General features: G+C 36.4%; 1 protein-coding gene across 1 annotated transcript in view; it reads right to left on the bottom strand.

Moving 5' to 3' along the window:
• Positions 1 to 15,968, bottom strand: part of CATSPERB (cation channel sperm associated auxiliary subunit beta) — a 128,409-nt gene extending 112,441 nt beyond the window's left edge. The window contains exons 1-3 of the mRNA XM_060161755.1: positions 15,890 to 15,968; positions 5,616 to 5,704; positions 3,312 to 3,452 (exon numbers count right to left, since the gene is read on the bottom strand). Coding sequence (XP_060017738.1) covers positions 3,312 to 3,452; positions 5,616 to 5,704; positions 15,890 to 15,968 — 309 coding nt within the window. The remainder of the gene's footprint in view (positions 1 to 3,311; positions 3,453 to 5,615; positions 5,705 to 15,889) is intronic.
• Between the last annotated feature and the right edge of the window lie 1,688 nt (positions 15,969 to 17,656).

Below are 17,656 nucleotides of genomic sequence, written 5' to 3'. Positions count from 1 at the left end.
ATAGATTGGAGATGGCAAAAGAAAGAATAAGTGAACTTAGGGCTTCCCTAGTGGCACAGTGGTTAAGAATCCGCCTGCCAATGCAGGGGACACAGGTTCAAGCCCTGGTCCAGGAAGATCCCACATGCCGTGGAGCAACTAAGTCTGTGCGCCACAACTACTGAGCCTGGATGCCACAACTACTGAAGCCTGCGTGCCTAGAGCCCATGCTCCGCAACAAGAGAAGCCACCACAGTGAGAAGCCCATGCACCGTGATGAAGAGTAGCCCCTGCTTGCCGCAACCAGAGAAAGCCCGTGCACAGCAACAAAGACCCAACACAAATACAAATAAATAAAATAAATAAATTTATTTTAAAAAAGAAAGAAAGAATAAGTGAACTTAGATATATAACAATTGAAATTATTCAATTTGAAAAAGGTGGAAAATGATTAAAGAAAAATAAATGGAGCTGTAGAGATCTGTGGGTCAATAAAACGTGTTCCAAAATGTGCCTAATTGGAATCCCAGTCAGGCAAAGAGACAGAGAAAGGGGTAGAACATTTCTTTGGAGAAATAGTGGTTGAAGACTTTCCAAATTCAATCCAAGTAGCCCAGAGAACCTCTCAGGGTAAATACAAAGAGAACATCTTAAAAGCACCCAGAGAAAAATAACACATTACATACAGGGGACAATAATAAAATTAATAGCTGACTTCTCATTCAGAAACAATGGTATCAGGTGACATATTCAAAATGCAGAATGACATATTCAAAATGCTGAAAGCAAATGAAGTCACCCAGCAATTCTATATCTGACAAAATAATCATTCAAAAACTAAGGTGACCACTAAAAACTACTAGAATTTATAAATGAGTTCAGCAAGTTCAGGATATAAGATAAATATACAAAAATTAAGTGTATTTTTTATACACTTGCAAAGGACACTCTGGAAATGAGAATAGGAAAGCAATTCTCCTTACAACAGCATCAAAAAGAATAAAATATCAGACATAAATTTAACAAAAGAAGTGCAGGGCTTCCCTGGTGGCACAGTGGTTGAGAGTCCGCCTGCCAATGCAGGGGACACGGGTTTGTGCCCCGGTCCGGGAAGATCCCACATGCCGCGGAGCGGCTGGGCCCATGAGCCATGGCTGCTGAGCCTGTGCGCCCGGAGCCTGTGCTCCGTAACAGGAGAGGACACAACAGTGAGAGGCCCAAGTACCACAAAAAAAAAAAAAAAAAAGGAAGTGCAAAACTTATACTCTGAAAACTACGAAAAACTGTTGAAAGAAATTCAAGAAAATGTAAATAAATGGAAAGACAACCCATATTCATGGATTGGAAGATTACTAAAATGGTGATACTCCCAAAACTGATCTACAGACTCAACACAATCCCTATTAGAATTGCAGCTGGCTTCTTTGTAAAAATTGACAAGTTTATCCTAAAATTCATATGGAAACTAGTGAAATTTATGTGGAGGCTAGCAAAAACAATCTTGAAAAAGAAGAACAAAGATGGAGGACTCATCCTTCTCAATTTCAAAACTTACTACAAAGCAGCAGTAACAAAACAACATGGTACTGGAATAAGGGTAGATGTATAGATCAAAGCAATAGATTTGAGAATCCAGAAATAAACCCTCACATTTAGAGTTGATTGATTTTCAGCAAAAGTGCCAAAACAATTCAGTAGGGAAACAGTAATAGTATTTTCAACAGATGGTGCTAGGATAGCTGGATATCCACATACAAAATAATGAATGTGAACCCCCCCTACCCCACACCACACACAAAATTCAACTCAAAATATATCAAAGACCTAAATGTAAAAGGTAAAACTATGAACCTCTCAGAAGAAAACATAGGGGTAAATCTCCATTACTCTGGATTAGGCAATGGTTTCCTATTTATGACACTAAAAGAATAAGCAACAAAAGAAAAAACAGATACCTAAGACTTCATCAAAAACATTTTTGTGCATCAAAAGACAGTATCATGAAAATAAAAAATCCACCCACAGAATGGAAGAAAATATTTGCAAGTCATTTGTCTGATAAGGGACTTGAATTGAGAATGTATAAAGAACTTTTACAACTCAACAATAAAAAGACAACCCAATTAATAATCTATATAGATATCTTCACAAAGAAGATATTCAAATGGCCAAAAAACGCTGTTGAGCAATGAAAAGATGCTCAACATCATTAATCATCAGGGAAATGCAAATCAAAATATAATGAGATAGCACTTCACACCCAGTGGGATGGCTATAACAAAACAAAACAAAACAAAAAACAGAAAATAACAAGTGTTGGTGAGAATGTGGAAATTTGAACCCAAATATACTGATGATGGGTATGTAAAAGAGTCCAACCTGTGGAAAACAGTCTGGCAGTTCCTCAAAAAGTTAAATATAGAGTTACCCTATACCTAGCAATTCCATTTTCTAGTTATATACAGAAGAGAAATAAAAAACCAAAATTTCCACACAAAAACTGTACACAGAAGTTCGTAGCAGCATTATTCATAATAGCCAAAAAGTGGAGAAAACCCAAATGTTCATCAACTGATGAATGGATAAACGAAATATGGTACCAAAACAGTGGGATATTATTTGGCAATAAAAAGAAATGAAGTACTGATACATGCTATCACATGGATGAACCTTGAAAACGTTATTCTAACCGAAAGAAGCCAGTCACAGAAGACTGCATATTATATGACTTCATTTACATGAAGTGTTCAGAATAAGCAAATCTACAGAGACAGAAAGTAGACTAGTGGTTGCTTAAGACTGGGGAGTAGAAGGTAGAATATGGAGTGATTGTCAATGGGTATGGGCTGTCTTTTGGAAGTGATGAAAGTGTTCTAAAATTAGATAGTAGTGATGGTTGCACTCTATGAATATACTAAAAACCATTTAATTGTACACTTTAAATAGGCAAATTGTATGGCATGTAAATTATATCTTAATGAAGTTGTTACCCCCACACACAAAAAGGTGAAATAAAGGGGAAACAACTTCCAGAGAATTAATTGCCAGCAGACCTGCACTGTAAGAAATGCTACAAGTTCTTTATGCTGAAGACACTGGATGGCAATAAAAAGTAAAAAAAAAAAAAAAAACCCCACATGAATCTTTTTCTTTTCCTCTCTTAATTTCTTTAAAAAATGACTTTAAAGTAAAAAGTATAACAATGTATTATTGGGTTTAAACCACATACGGATGTAATATTACTGGACTAGCTGTTTTTAAAAACACATGCTAAAAGGAAGAGTATTCTTCTTGTTAATAACATACCACAAAATAAAATAAAATGTAATTACCAAAGTTAAATTAAAGTGAAAGATGCCCGTATATGTACTATTTATGATTCCCAAGCTTGGAGCAAGTCCTCCTGATGTGAACACGCTTAGAAATTCCTTTGAAGTAAGCTCAATTTCAGATTGGAAAAAACACTGGATTTTCTTCAGGAAAGAGAAAAAAAACAAGTAGTGACAATTTGATGGAAAAGAGCATATTTTACATTAATTTGAAAGTGAGGAGAAATCTATGAAAAGTAGATGCTGCTGAAGATTGCTATCTCTAGTAATTCTAGTCTTTAACTTGGAAAAAAATCTATTTTGAAAAGTACACTTTCAGAACCCATCAGCCTATTATGCCAGTGTCATCATAGGTTTCAATTCATCCTATAATAATCTTTTCTGTCATAGAAATGGTCATAGAGTTATTATGTTTAACAAACATAGATTCAAAGTCACATGCTATCACATGTAGAAATTCCTATTTTATTAAAATCATTATTTTGTGTCTAAATAAAAAAGCAAATGTATAAAGCAAAACTCATTTTACTGCATTTTTATTGAATATTTCCCAGTTTTGAGAAGGTATATGAAAAGGTAGCAATCACAAATGGTGGATTTCCCTGAAAACCAATATGGATAAGAAGAGCTTCATCTAACTTAGTTCTCCTAGTAGTTAAGATCCTTCTGGGCAAGTTACCTATCTGAATTTCAGTTTCCCTATCTATAAAATGGGGAAACATGTTCATTCCAAAGATATTTACTGACCCCTTAGCATGAATCAGGCAGTGTTATAGGTGCTGGTGAAACAGAATTAAACCAAACAGGCAAAAACCCCTGACCTAATGGAACTTATTTTCTAATGGGGCTTGGCAGGGAGATAAACTCAAACCCTTTTCCTTTGTCTTCAACTTCTCCACAATTTATTGCACTTTGTTAAGATATTATATAAGCTCCCAATTCTAAGGATCCCTTTGAGTTACTCATCGTTGAGTTCTCCCATGGGTATGTGCATTGCATGTGTAAATAAACTCTGCTTTTTTTGTTTTGTTTGTTGTTTGTTTTTGTTTTTTAGGGATTTTTTGGCTGTGCCGTGAGGCTTGCAGGATCTTAGTTCTCAAACCAGGGACTCAACCTGGGTCACAGCAGTGAAAGCACTGAGTCCTAACCACTGGACTGCCAGGGAATTCCCAAACTTCATTTTTATCTCCTGCTTAATCTGTCTTTTGTCAGTTTGTTTTACAGGCTCCAGCCACTGAACCTAAGAGGGGAGGTTCAGTACTCCCCTACAGTACTTATCTTACAGAAGATTAAATGTCATAATGAACATAAAACATTTTGAAAAATGCCTGACAAACACTTTATAAATGCTAGCTATTATTTCTACTAATACTTCTTCTAGAACTACCACATCACAACTATCCAAAAAGTAGATTATACTTCCCTTTCAAAAGGACAAAACTGAGGATCAGAGAGGTTAGGTAACCTGCCCTAGGGCACACATACCATATATGGCAGAACCAAAATTTGACCCCAGCTCTGTAGGTCTCTCTTCCTATAGAGCCCGTTCCTTTTCCATAATATTTAATCACAAATAGGAAAGACACGTGTGACTCAAAGGGCTTGCACTTCACAATAGTTGTAAATAAAAAACTAAATATACGTTTGGCATATTAAGAAGGAACCGGGAACTAAGTCAAAACAGACTTTAGGATAAATGTATTTGTCCTCATGGGGTGTTTTTCTTCGTTTTGTTATATTTATCATAGACTTTTAGACAATCTGTGCAATTTTTATTAATTTATGTTTTTGTTAGCATTTGCTGCATGACTATCTTAACAGTACATCTTATTTTGTTGTGTTTTTAAAAATTTTGCCATTATTTGAATCAAAGGAGTCAAATAATCCCCTACCCAAAATGACACCTACAATGTGGTACTTGTTATAAAAGGGAAAGATTCTTTCCCAAGGTCATGTGAGGTAACGTTCTTTCACTAACAGGCTACATCTGTCAAACTTCAGATGGACAGATCAGAACCATAAAAAATGAAGAGCATTACAGCCAGTCTTTTTAAAAAAGGGATGGAGCCATCTTAAAAAAAAAAAAAAAAGCAAACCACCCAGGGTGTTCAATGGCTAAATGAAATATTTTACTTGATCCAAGTGGAATGAAATAGAAAGGATAGAAAGGATTATTTATATCAAATTTCACCTCCCCAAGTCTGAAAATAGTAGAAGGTATTTGAAGAGCATACAGTGCTATTGGTTTCACCTATGCACTTAAAAGGAATATGAGGGCGTGTAGCACATGCTATTAGTGGACCTTACCAAGTCATCAGAGGAAAGATACAACTTGATTATTTCATTCTTTTGGGGGAACCCTTCGCTAGCACAAGCAAAGCGTTTCTCCGTATCACCTAAATAACACAAACATATATATATATATTTTTAGGTCACTAATGAAGAATTTCCATTAAAAGAACCATATTTTTTAAACAGAAAATATTTTTAAAGTATAAGAATTATAATTGTATATTTTAAATTCACATCACTCTAGATAAAGTTTAAATTTTCCACTTTATTTTTTCATTTTAAAGATACAGTATCAGGACACTAAAAAGAAAGGTTTGACTGAGCACTAAAATAAAATATAACACATGCTAGGCTATGATACAGATTTTCAGAGGTGGCCAAAAACCAGTTCTTCACTCTTAAACTCCTCAACCTTGGTGAACATATAAAAGGGACAGAAGTTGGAGATTGGAGTGAATTTATGTTTTGATAGAGAGCTACTGATATGACTCCTCTCCCCAAAGGGTGGGAGTGTTGGGAGGAAGATCCCTCCGTCTTATCTTGTTCTAAAGTGAGTCTCTCTGGGAATTCCCTGGCAGTGCAGTGGTTAGGACTCTGCGCTTCCACTGCAGGGGGCATGGGTTCGCTCCCTGGTCAGGGAACTAAGATCCAGCATGCTGTGGCATGGCCAAATAAAATAAAATGAAATAAAATAAAAGAGTCTCTCATAGACAGCATAGAGTTGGATCATGTGTGATTATTTGTTTTTGTTTTTGATCATGTGTTTTTACCCATTCTGCCAATCTCCCAGTTTTGATTGGGAAATTTAATCCATTTGTAGTTAAAGTGATTACTGATAAGGAGAGACTTACTTCTATCATTTTGCTATTAGTTTTCTATATACCTTATAACTTTTTTGTCCTTCATTCCTGCATTACTGCCTTCTTTTGTATTTAGTTGATTTTCTTTTTGTAGTGAAACATGTAAATTCCTTTCATGTATATTTTATAGCTATTTCCTTTGTGATTACCATGGGGATTACATTTAACATCCTAATGGTATACTACCCTAATTTGAATTTATAGCAGCTTAACTCCAATAACATAGAAAAACTCTGTTCCTTTAAAGCTCCATCCCCACTCCTTTCAGTTGTTGATATCATAAAATTATACCTTTAAATATTGTGTGCCCCCAAAACAAGAACTAATAATTCTTTTGAATGCATTAGTCTCTTAAGTTATGTAGAAAACAAGATTTGGAGTTACAAACCAAAATTACAATGATAGTAACTTTTGTACTAACAATTTTTTTCTTTAGAATGTATTAGTCTCTTAAATCATGTAGAAAATAAAAAGTAGAGTTACAATCCATTGTTACAATATAATTACCCACATATTTACCTTTATTTCTCCCTACTGCTTCAAGTGACTGTCTAGTGTCCTTTCATTTCCCCTTGCAGGACTCCCTTGAGCATTTTTTACATGGCAAATCTAGTGGTAACAAGCTCCCTCAGCTTTTGTTTACCTGGGAATGCCTTAATTTCTTCCTCACTCTTGAGGACAGTTTTCCCAGATATAGGATTCTTGGCTGACTGGTTTTTCTTTTAGCAATTTGAATATATCAGTCCACTGCCTTCTGGACTCCAAAGTTTCTGATAAGAAATCTGCTTATTATCTAATTGAGGATTCTTTGTGTGTGGTTATTCATTTCTCTCTTGCTGCTTTCAAGATTCTCTCTTTTTCTTTGGCTTTTGAAAGTTTGATTATAGTGTGTCTTGGTGTAGGTCTCTGTCAGTTCATCTGACTTGGAGTTTGCTTAACTTCCTGGAGATATATATATATATATATATATATATATATATATATATATAAAATACATATTTATGCCTTTCATCAAATTTAGGAAGTTTTTAGCCATTATTTCTTCAAATAGTCTCTCTGCTCCTTTCTCTCTCTCTTCTGCTGTTACTCCCACAATGTGTGTTGGTCCACTTGATGGTTTCCCAGAGGTCTCTTACACTCTACACTTTTCTTCAACCTTTTTTCTTTCTGTTCCTGAGACTTGATAATTACAACTGTCTTACATTCAAGTTGCTGTTTTTTTCTTCTGCCTGCTTAAATCTGCCTTTGAATCCCTCTAGTGAGTTTTTCATTTCAGTTATTGTACTTTTCAGCCCCTGCATTTCTTCTTGGTTTCGTTTCAGGTTTTCTATTCCTCTATTAATACTTCCATTTTGCTCATACATTGTTTTCTTGACCTTCTCCACATCTTCTTTGGTTTTGGAAGCAACTTTAACATGGTTGTTTTAAAGTCTTTGTCTAGTAGATCTGCCATCCAATCTTTTTTCAGGATAATTTCTGGTGACTTATTTTTTTTCCTTTAATGGGCCATACTCTCCTGTTTCTTTGTATGTCTTATAATTTTCTGTTGAAAACTGGACAGTTGAATCTAATAGTGTGGTAACTCTGGAAATTAGATTCTCCTCATTCCCCAGGATTTGCTTTTTTTTGTTACTGTTTTTGTCTTTCGGATTTCTAAAAAATTGTTGTAGGCTGTCTCTGTATCAAGGATCAACCTCAGGTGTAAATTTAAGGTCTTCTTAGGTCTTTTATGAGCCTGTGTCTTTTTTCCCTGGGCATGTGTTGTCACTTTGTAATTTATCCCCTTAAATGCAGTTTTTTTTGTTTGTGTTTTTTTTGATAGTCTTTAATGTCTGGCTCCCAAAGAGGAAAAAAATGAAAAAGGGAGTAAAAAGGGCACTGGTCCTTTAAGTCCCTTGAAAATCTATTCAGCTGAGGGAGAAGAGTTTGCAACAATGAGGGGAGGTACAACAACAATGGCTGCCTGCCTCTTTGCACCTCTGTGATCAGAAGCAGCAGAGTACAGATTCTCAATATTTGGAAGACAGGGTCCTTTTTGCCCATCCTAGCTTCTGCAAGTTGTGTGTGACTGCTCCAGTAACACGTGCACAGCTGCATGCCATGAGGTTGAGGGTGGGGCATGGGTAGTTTCTACTGTGATAAGAGTTGACAATGACTGAAATTAACTGCAACTTACTGTCCAAGCCTTCCCCTAGAAGTTGTAAGCCTTCAGCAGACTCCAGAGTTCCAAAAAAGTTGTATCAGACAGATTCAGCCAGTGCAGTTGTTGTCCAGTTGGGGAGGCAGATTTCTTGTGCTTCTCACTCTGCCATCTTCCCAGAATCCTCTATCCCTTCTCCTTATCTTGAGTTTGAGGAAAGAGGCTGTGATGGGACCACTCATCAATGTCATATGTATTCCTCTAATCTGGGGCATAAATTCAGACTCCTTCTTGGAAAAAGGCAGGACTTGATTTGATGAAGAGGATAGGCCCTATCCCTTGCTAGACCTGTATAGCTATTTTCACAAGAGTCCTACTAAGTCATCTTAGAGAGAAACGCCCCCCATCCTTTTTTTAAAATTTATTTAATTCATTTATTTATTTATTGTGGCTGCATTGGATCTTTTGTTGCTGCACACGGGCTTTCTCTAGTTGCGGTGAGCAGGGGCTACTCCTCGTTGCTGTGTGCAAGCTTCTTATTGTGGTGGCTTCTCTTGTTGCAGGCTTCAGTAGTTGTGGCTCACAGGCTCTAGAGCACAGGCTTAGTAGTTGTGGCGCACAGGCTTAGCTGCTCCGCAGCATGTGGGATCTTCCCAGACCAGGGCTCGAACCCGTGTATGCTGCATTGGCAGACGGATTCTTCACTGCACCACCAAGGGAAGCCCGCCCCATCCTTGATATCTAACCACTCTCAATATCTACTCAAATTCCTCATCCCCTACCATCCACCCAAATGGTCATGCTGGCCTGCCCTCAGCAAGAATACTGTTTGGTTAGCTGAGCAAGAATCCTCCCTACTCTTGATGTCTCCTCTTAGTAATTTTCCATACAAAGACACAATTTCCCCCACAATGAACCTGCTCCTTGGCTATAAATTCCCACTTGCCTATGTTGTATTTGGAATTGAGACTAGTTCTATACTGAGATCTTTTTTCCTCAATTGCAACAGTCCCTGAAAAAATTGTAGTTTTACAGCTTTAAATATTGTCCAGCTCTGGTTTTCTATGTCTCAATGAAGTTGAAGCCAGATGCTGCAAAAGTACTGAAGGACATCAGACGTAAGGCTAGATGAAGGGTGACTACAAACATCTTTTGTAACAAACATGGGTTTTGGTGGTATACAATGGCAAAGTACTTCTTAAAAAACTGTCTAAAGATGAGTTAGGGATATTTTTATATTACTTTTTAAAAAGTGTTTTAAATTTTCTGACCCTTTTTTTTTAAACATCTTTATTGGAGTATAATTGCCTTACATTGTTGCATTAGTTGTTGCTGTATAACAAAGTAAATCAGCTATACCTATACATATATGCCCGTATCCCCTCCCTCTTGCATCTCCCTCCCACCCTGCCTATCCCACCCCTCTAGTTGGTCACAAAGCAACAAGCTGATCTCCCTGTGCTATGTGGCTGCTTCCCACTAGCTACCTATTTTACATTTGGTAGTGTATATATGTCAGTGTCACTCTCTCACTTCGTCTCAGCTTACCCTTCCCCCTCCCCATGTCCTCAAGTCCATTCTCTATGTCTGCATCTTTATTCCTGTCCTGCCCCTAGGTTCTTCAGAACCTTTTTCTTTTTTTTAGATTCCATACATATGTGTTAGCCTACGGTATCTGTTTCTCTTTCTGACTTCCTTCACTCCTCTGTATGACAGACTATATTCCATTGACAGTAATATTCCATTGTATATATGTGCCACATCCTCTTTATCCATTCATCTGTTGATGGACACTTAGGTTGCTTCCATGTCCTGGCTATTGTAAATAGAGCTGCAGTGAACATTGTGGTACATGACTCTTTTTGAATTTTGGTTTTCTCAGGGTATATGCCCAGTAGTGGGATTGCTGGGTCATATGGTAGTTCTATTTGTAGTTTTTTAAGGAACCTCCATACTGTTCTCCATAGTGGCTGAACCAATTCACATTCCCACCAGCAGTGCAAGAGTGTTCCCTTTTCTCCACACCCTCTCCAGCATTTATTGTTTCTAGATTTTTTGATGATGGCCATTCTGACTGGTGTGAGATGATATCTCATTGTAGTTTTGATTTGCATTTCTCTAATGATTAATGATGTTGAGCATTCTTTCATGCGTTTGTTGGCAGTCTGTATATCTTCTTTGGAGAAATGTCTGTTTAGGTCTTCTGCCCATTTTTGGATTGGGTTGCTTGTTATTTTGTTATTGAGCTGCATGAGCTTCTTGTAAATTTTTGACATTAATCCTTTGTCAGTTGCTTCATTTGCAAATATTTTCTCCCATTCTGAGGGTTGTCTTTTGGTCTTGTTTATGGTTTCCTTTGCTGTGCAAAAGCTTTGAAGTTTCATTAGGTCCCATCTGTTTATTTTTGTTTTTATTTCCATTACTCTAGGAGGTGGGTCAGAAAGGATCTTGCTGTGATTTATGTCATAGAGTGTTCTGCCTATGTTTTCCTCTAAGAGTTTGATAGTTTCTGGCCTTACATTTAGGTCTCTAATCCATTTTGGGTTTATTTTTGTGTATGGTGTTAGGAAGTGTTCTAATTTCATTCTTTTATATGTAGCTGTCCAGTTTTCCCAGCACCACTTATTGAAGAGGCTGTCCTTTCTCCACTGTACATTCCTGCCACCTTTATCAAAGATAAGGTGACCACAGGTGCATGGGTGTATCTCTGGGCTTTCTATCCTGTTCCATTGATCTATATGTCTGTTTTTGTGCCAGTACCATACTGTCTTGATTACTGTAGCTTTGTAGTATAGTCTGAAGTCAGGGAGCCTGAATCCTCCAACTCCATCTTTCTTTCTCAAGATTGCTTTGGCTATTTGGGGTCTTTTGTGTTTCCATACAAATTGTGCAATTTTTTGTTCTAGTTCTGTGAAAAATGCCATTGGTAGTTTGATAGGGATACAACTGATTCTGTAGATTGCTTTGGGTGGTAGAGTCATTTCCATAATGTTGATTCTTCCAGTCCAAGAACATGGTATATCTCTCCATCTGTTTGTATCATCTTTAATTTCTTTCATCAGTGTCTTATAGTTTTCTGTATACAGGTCTTTTGTCTCCCTAGGTAGGTTTATTCCTAGGTATTTTATTCTTTTTGTTGCAATGGTAAATGGGAGTGTTTCCTTAATTTCTCTTTCAGATTTTTCATTATAAGTGTATAGGAATGCAAGAGATTTCTGTGCATTAATTTTGCATCCTGCTACTTTACCAAATTCATTGATTAGCTCTAGTAGTTTTCTAGTGGCATCTTTAGGATTCTCTATGTATAGTATCATGTCATCTGCAAACAGTGACAGTTTTCCTTCTTCTTTTCTGATCTGGATGCCTTTTATTTCTTTTTCTTCTCTGATTGCTGTGGCTAAAACTTCCAAAACTATGTTGAATAAAAGTGGTGAGAGTGGGCAACCTTGTCTTGTGCCTGATCTTAGAGGAAATGGTTTCAGTTTTTCACCATTGAGAACGATGTTGGCTGTGTGTTTGTCATTTATGGCCTTTGTTATATTGAGGTAAGTTCCCTCTCTTCCTACTTTCTGGAGATTTTTTTTATCATAAATGGGTGTTGAATTTTGTCAAAAGCTTTTTCTGCATCTATTGAGATGATCATACAGTATTGATCCTTCAATTTGTTGATATGGTGCATCACATTGATTTCTTTGCATATATTGAAGAATCCTTGCATTCCTGGGATAAACCCCACTTGATCATGGTGTACGATTCTTTTAATGTGCTGCTGGATTCTGTTTGCTAGTATTTTGTTGAGGAGTTTTGCATCTATGTTCATCTATGATATTGGCCTATAGTTTTCTTTTTTTGTAACATCTCTGTCTGGTTTTGGTATCAGGGTGATGGTGGCCTTGTAGAATGAATTTGGTAGTGTTCCTCCCTCTGATATATTTGGAAGAGTTTGAGAAGGATAGGTGTTAGCTCTTCTCTAAATGTTTGATAGAATTCACCTGTGAATCCATCTGGTCCTGGGTTTTTGTTTGTTGGAAGATTTTTAGTCACAGTTTCAATTTCAGTGATTGTGATTGGTCTGTTCATATTTTCTATTTCTTCTTGGTTCATTCTCAGAAGGTTGTGCTTTTCTGAGAATTTGTCCATTTCCTCCGGGTTGTCCATTTTATTAGCAAATAGTTGCTTGTAGTAATCTCTCATGATCCTTTGTATTTCTGCAGTGTCAGTTGTTACTTCTCCTTTTTCATTTCTAATTCTGTTGATCTGAGTCTTCTCCCTTTTTTCCTTGATGAGTCTGGCTAATGGTTTATCAATTTTGTTTATCTTCTCAAAGAACCAGCTTTTAGTTTATTGATCTTTGCTATGGTTTCCTTCATTTCTTTTTCATTTATTTCTTATCTGATCTTTATGACTTCTTTCCTTCTACTAACTTCAGGGATTTTTTGTTCTTTTTTCTCAAATTGCTTTAGGTATAAGGTTATTTTGTTTATTTTAGATGTTTCTTGTTTCTTGAGGTAGGATTGTATTGCTCTAAACTTCCCTCTTAGAACTGCTTTTGCTGCATCCCATAGGTTTTGGGCTGTCATGTTTTCTTTGTCATTTGTTTCTAGGTATTTTTTGATTTCTTCAGTGATCTCTTGATTATTTAGTAGCATATTGTTTAGCCTCCATGTGTTTGTATTTTTTACAGATGTTTTCCTGTAATTGATATCTAGTCTCATAGCATTGTGGTCGGGAAAGATACTTATACAATTTCATTTTTCTTAAATTTACCAAGGCTTGATTTGTGGCCCAAGATATGATCTATCCTGGATAATGTTCCATGAGCACTTCAGAAGAAAGTGTATTCTGTTGTTTTTGGATGGATTGTCCTATAAATATCAATTAAGTCCATCTTGTTTAATGTAGCATTTAAAGTTTGTGTTTCCTTATTTATTTTCATTTTGGTTGATCTGCCCATTTGTGAAAGTGGGGTGTTAAAGTCCCCTACTATTATTGTGTTACTGTCAATTTCCCCTTTTATGCCTGTTAGCATTTGCCTTATGTATTGAGGTGCTCCTATGCTGGCTGCATAAATATTTACAATTGTTATATCTTCTACTTGGATTGGTCCCTTGATCATTATGTATTGTCCTTCGTTGTCTCTTGTAATAGTCTTTATTTTAAAGTCTATTTTTGCTGATATGAGAATTTCTACTCCAGCTTTTTTGATTTCCATTTATCTTTTTGAAATGACAAATGGCTGTCAGGAATATGCTGACACATAGTTTCAAAAAGTAAATCAGGACTCAGTCTATCCATTCAAACTGAAGGTTCATTTGAACAATGAACATTAAATTAAATACCTTTAAAAATGCATGCTGTGGAGAGAGCATTTTGAATATAGGCAGCTGGAAATGTTCACATTAGTATGTGATTTTGTTACTGGAAATCTCATAAATATATCTATAATAACTGTCATATCTGCAATACTTTAGAAACTTGAAAATGGAAATTTTTTTTACTTGATTTAAATATTTCAAATGAATTTCAATGAAGTTTGGAACTATTTGCTTAAAATGGAAAAAAGTTGATTGACATACAGAAAGTTGAAAGCTTACTAAAATTTTTTCAATAAAAACCTTTACAAAGTTGATAGATAGGATTGAAAAATGAGTATCATGATTTATTCATTAAGCCAACATGCATTTATCCCATTTAGATACACAAAAATTTGTGAGATATATTTTTAATATAATAGCTAATTTAAGTTAAATACCAAAATAAATTGAATTAGAGCCAGATATTCAAATCTCTATAAACTTTGACGCCAAGATTTAAAAAAATATATTTACATCACATTTTCTCACCAAAAATCTTAAAATTTCAAAGAATTTTATGATGTTGATCAGTATACTTTATAATAATTTAAAAAGATTACTTCATCCTTTTTCATCCCCTTTTAATTTCTGGTTTTTGTGTAGGTTTACAAGGTACACAATATATTAGTACAGTAGTACAAGTACATAATTTAAAAATAAATAGAAAATATTGGAGAACCAAGCTTGCACTTTTTTTTTTTCCAACTGATGCAATGCATGACCAAAAAACTGACTTCATGACTGAAGATCTGGTGTAAACTACTGTCATCGTCTTCTGTCTGTTCTCTCTGCCTACCAACTTTCCCTTCACCAATCTACTTTACATAATGCTGCCACATTAATCTTCCTAAACTGTAGCTTTGAGATGTTACTCCCCTATCCAGTCATCTTAAATGACTTTCCAATGAATATAGACTAAAGCCCAAATTCCTTAGCTTGGCATTCAAGTACCTCTATAATATAAGCCAGTTTCTATCTTTCCAAAATATTTTACTTCTTCTATTCCTTCATTCAAGTCAGAATGAACTATTTACTGCTCCCTTCATGTTCTGTGGTTGCCTACCTCTACGACTTTATTCATCACTTACCTGATGTTGTCTTTGTAGGATGCTCTTCCCCATGCATGTACAGACATTTGGGGGACAAATATGGATTGATACCTTTCATACAGTGTTTCCTCTGACTCACTCCATCCCCTGCCCCAGTTGGAAGTACATTCTCCCTTCTCTGAAATCTCATAAGTTTGCCAGTGACTATCCAATCTTTGGTTATGTCCATACTTGTGTAATATATTCTCTAGTGGAATATAGGAATTAGAACTGGTTCATCCCAGAACTCACCCAATTCTGCAACACACCCATGTGTAGAAGAGACCCTGAGTCTCTCCATCCACTCAGTCAACAATTTTTTGACCATCGACTATGTTCTGGTAGATCCAGTTCAGGATACTACAGAATCTATACAATCTGCACAAATGGAGGTGGATTTGTCTTATTCCTTTTGTAAAGTTTTACACCATGAAAGTCCTATTGGGCAATTTAATCCATGTATTAATTTCAGAAAATTCTCAGTCTATTAGCCTATAATTCAGTTTACAATTCATCCTACATGCAACCATTCATGGAGGAAAAATCAAAAAGATCTATCCAAATAATTCAAGTTTTGCAAATATAAAATGTTCCTTAAAATTTAAATATTCTATGACTTATAAGTAATGAAATACTATAACAAAAGAAAAGTCCCGATGTACACAATGATATTATTAGAAATCTCTGGACCAGAGTACAATAGATAATACCTGGGAAAAACTGGAAGATAAAGTAAAGAAGAAGTACTAAAAGAAAAATATTTTAACTGTTAGTGAGGAAGGGATGTAAAGGGGAAGTCTTGAGAGATATTCTCTATTTTAGAGAGTAAAAAGAGTCTGAAACTTACCTTTATTATATGTTATTCCTGATGAAAAATCAAAAATGTTCAAAAGTAAAATCATAACATATAAAAGTGGCAATTCCATCTGTTGGAAGAAAAAAATTATTGCCATTCAATTACTCTGAAGATATTTTTTAGTTCCTTTTGCTATAAACAATGGCAAAGAAATCATCTCTTCTTTGAATTAAAAATATTTCTCATTATGTGACAAAAGCAGACAACAACTGACTAAGCTCTACACTTACTCCTTAACTGGTATTAAAGATATTTATAAATATAATTATTGCAAACTAAAGAGCTGTGGCTCAGGGTTTTCTGCAACTGTTAGAAAGGCATGATCAATTCTACATCTGTGTAAAACACAACCTGACTTGATAAAGACTCAGGATGGTACAGTTGTACCTTGATCTGAGACTGTGACAGTATTGCTCTTGGGAGAGACAATCCATGTGAGTCCTGAGCACCCCTGTACATCCTTGCTGTGTGCCAGGAATGCAAGGCCCTTTTCTCAGAGTTGTGCTTGCAGCAAGCAACCTTGAGGCATGAGGTAACATCCTCTGGACAAGCACAGGATTGTTTCCATGGTGAATCTCCCAACTCCGTGTTCTTCTCCTGTAATGCACACCACTATGTGTGTTAGCAAGTATCTGTCATGGGCTGAATTGTTCCCCCCTCCCAAATTCATATGCTGAAGTCCTAACCCCCAGTATATCAGAATGTGGTCATATTTGGAGATAGAGTCTTTACAGAAGTAATTAAGTTAAAATGAAATCATTAGGGTAGGCCCTAATCCAGTATAACTGGTGTCTTTATAAGAAGGCGAAATTTGGACACTCTCTTGTATAGGTAGAAGATGATATGAAGACACAGGGAGAAGGCAGCCATTTACAAGCCAAGGAGAGAGGCCTGGAACAGATCCTTCCCTCGTGGCTCTCAGAGGGAACTAGCTCTGCTAACATCTTGATGTTGAAACTGAGCAGGACCCTTTGGTACCCTCTCACTTCGTTTGGGACTCTCTGTGCCCCACATCTCTTGAAGTAAAAGAGGTTTCTCCTGACGTCTTCAGGTTTCTCCCGAGTCTCAAAAGTCTGGCTAAAGAGTTAATGATTAGGAAAATGTGAACATATAATAATAAAGAATAACTGTTGGGCCAGGAAAGTAAACTGGTAACAATTTAAACAAAAGATCAGCCATAACAGCAGAGTCACAGGACCTTTAGTTCGTCCATGAAGGACATAGATAACAATGTCTGAAGCACATTCTTAAGTTGTTTTTACAGAAACTAGACTCCCACCAGATGGAAACAGCTGACCATAAGTGCGCAGACTCCAGACCAATTGGGATCAGAAAGTTGATGATGTTGACTCTGGAAACATCACCCTGTTACCTCATTGCCAATCAATCAGAAGAATGTCCATGAACTGATCAGGCACCCTGCAACCCACATCCCTAATGGTGCCTTAAAAAACCCTTCCCTGAAAGCCATCAGGGAGTTCAGGTCCTTTGAGTACTAGCTGCACATTCTCCTTTCTTGGCACCCTGCAATAAACGTACTTTCCTTCACCACAACCCGGTGTCAGACTGGTTTTGCTGCACATCAGGGAAACCGACCCAAATCCAGGGTCAGGATAATCTCAGATTTCTAAACTCCAGAGCTGTGAGACAATAAATTTCTGTTGCTTAAACCACTCAGTGTGTAGTACCTTGTTAGTCCTAGTAAACTAATACAGCATGAGACTCCATGGGACTAGGGTGGGAGGAGGGAGGGAGGAA

This window comes from Lagenorhynchus albirostris, chromosome 1 (assembly GCF_949774975.1).
Source record: "Lagenorhynchus albirostris chromosome 1, mLagAlb1.1, whole genome shotgun sequence".
Classification (NCBI taxonomy): domain Eukaryota; kingdom Metazoa; phylum Chordata; class Mammalia; order Artiodactyla; family Delphinidae; genus Lagenorhynchus; species Lagenorhynchus albirostris.
Note: the sequence above shows the minus strand (reverse complement) of the source record. Positions and strands in the feature narration are given on the sequence as shown.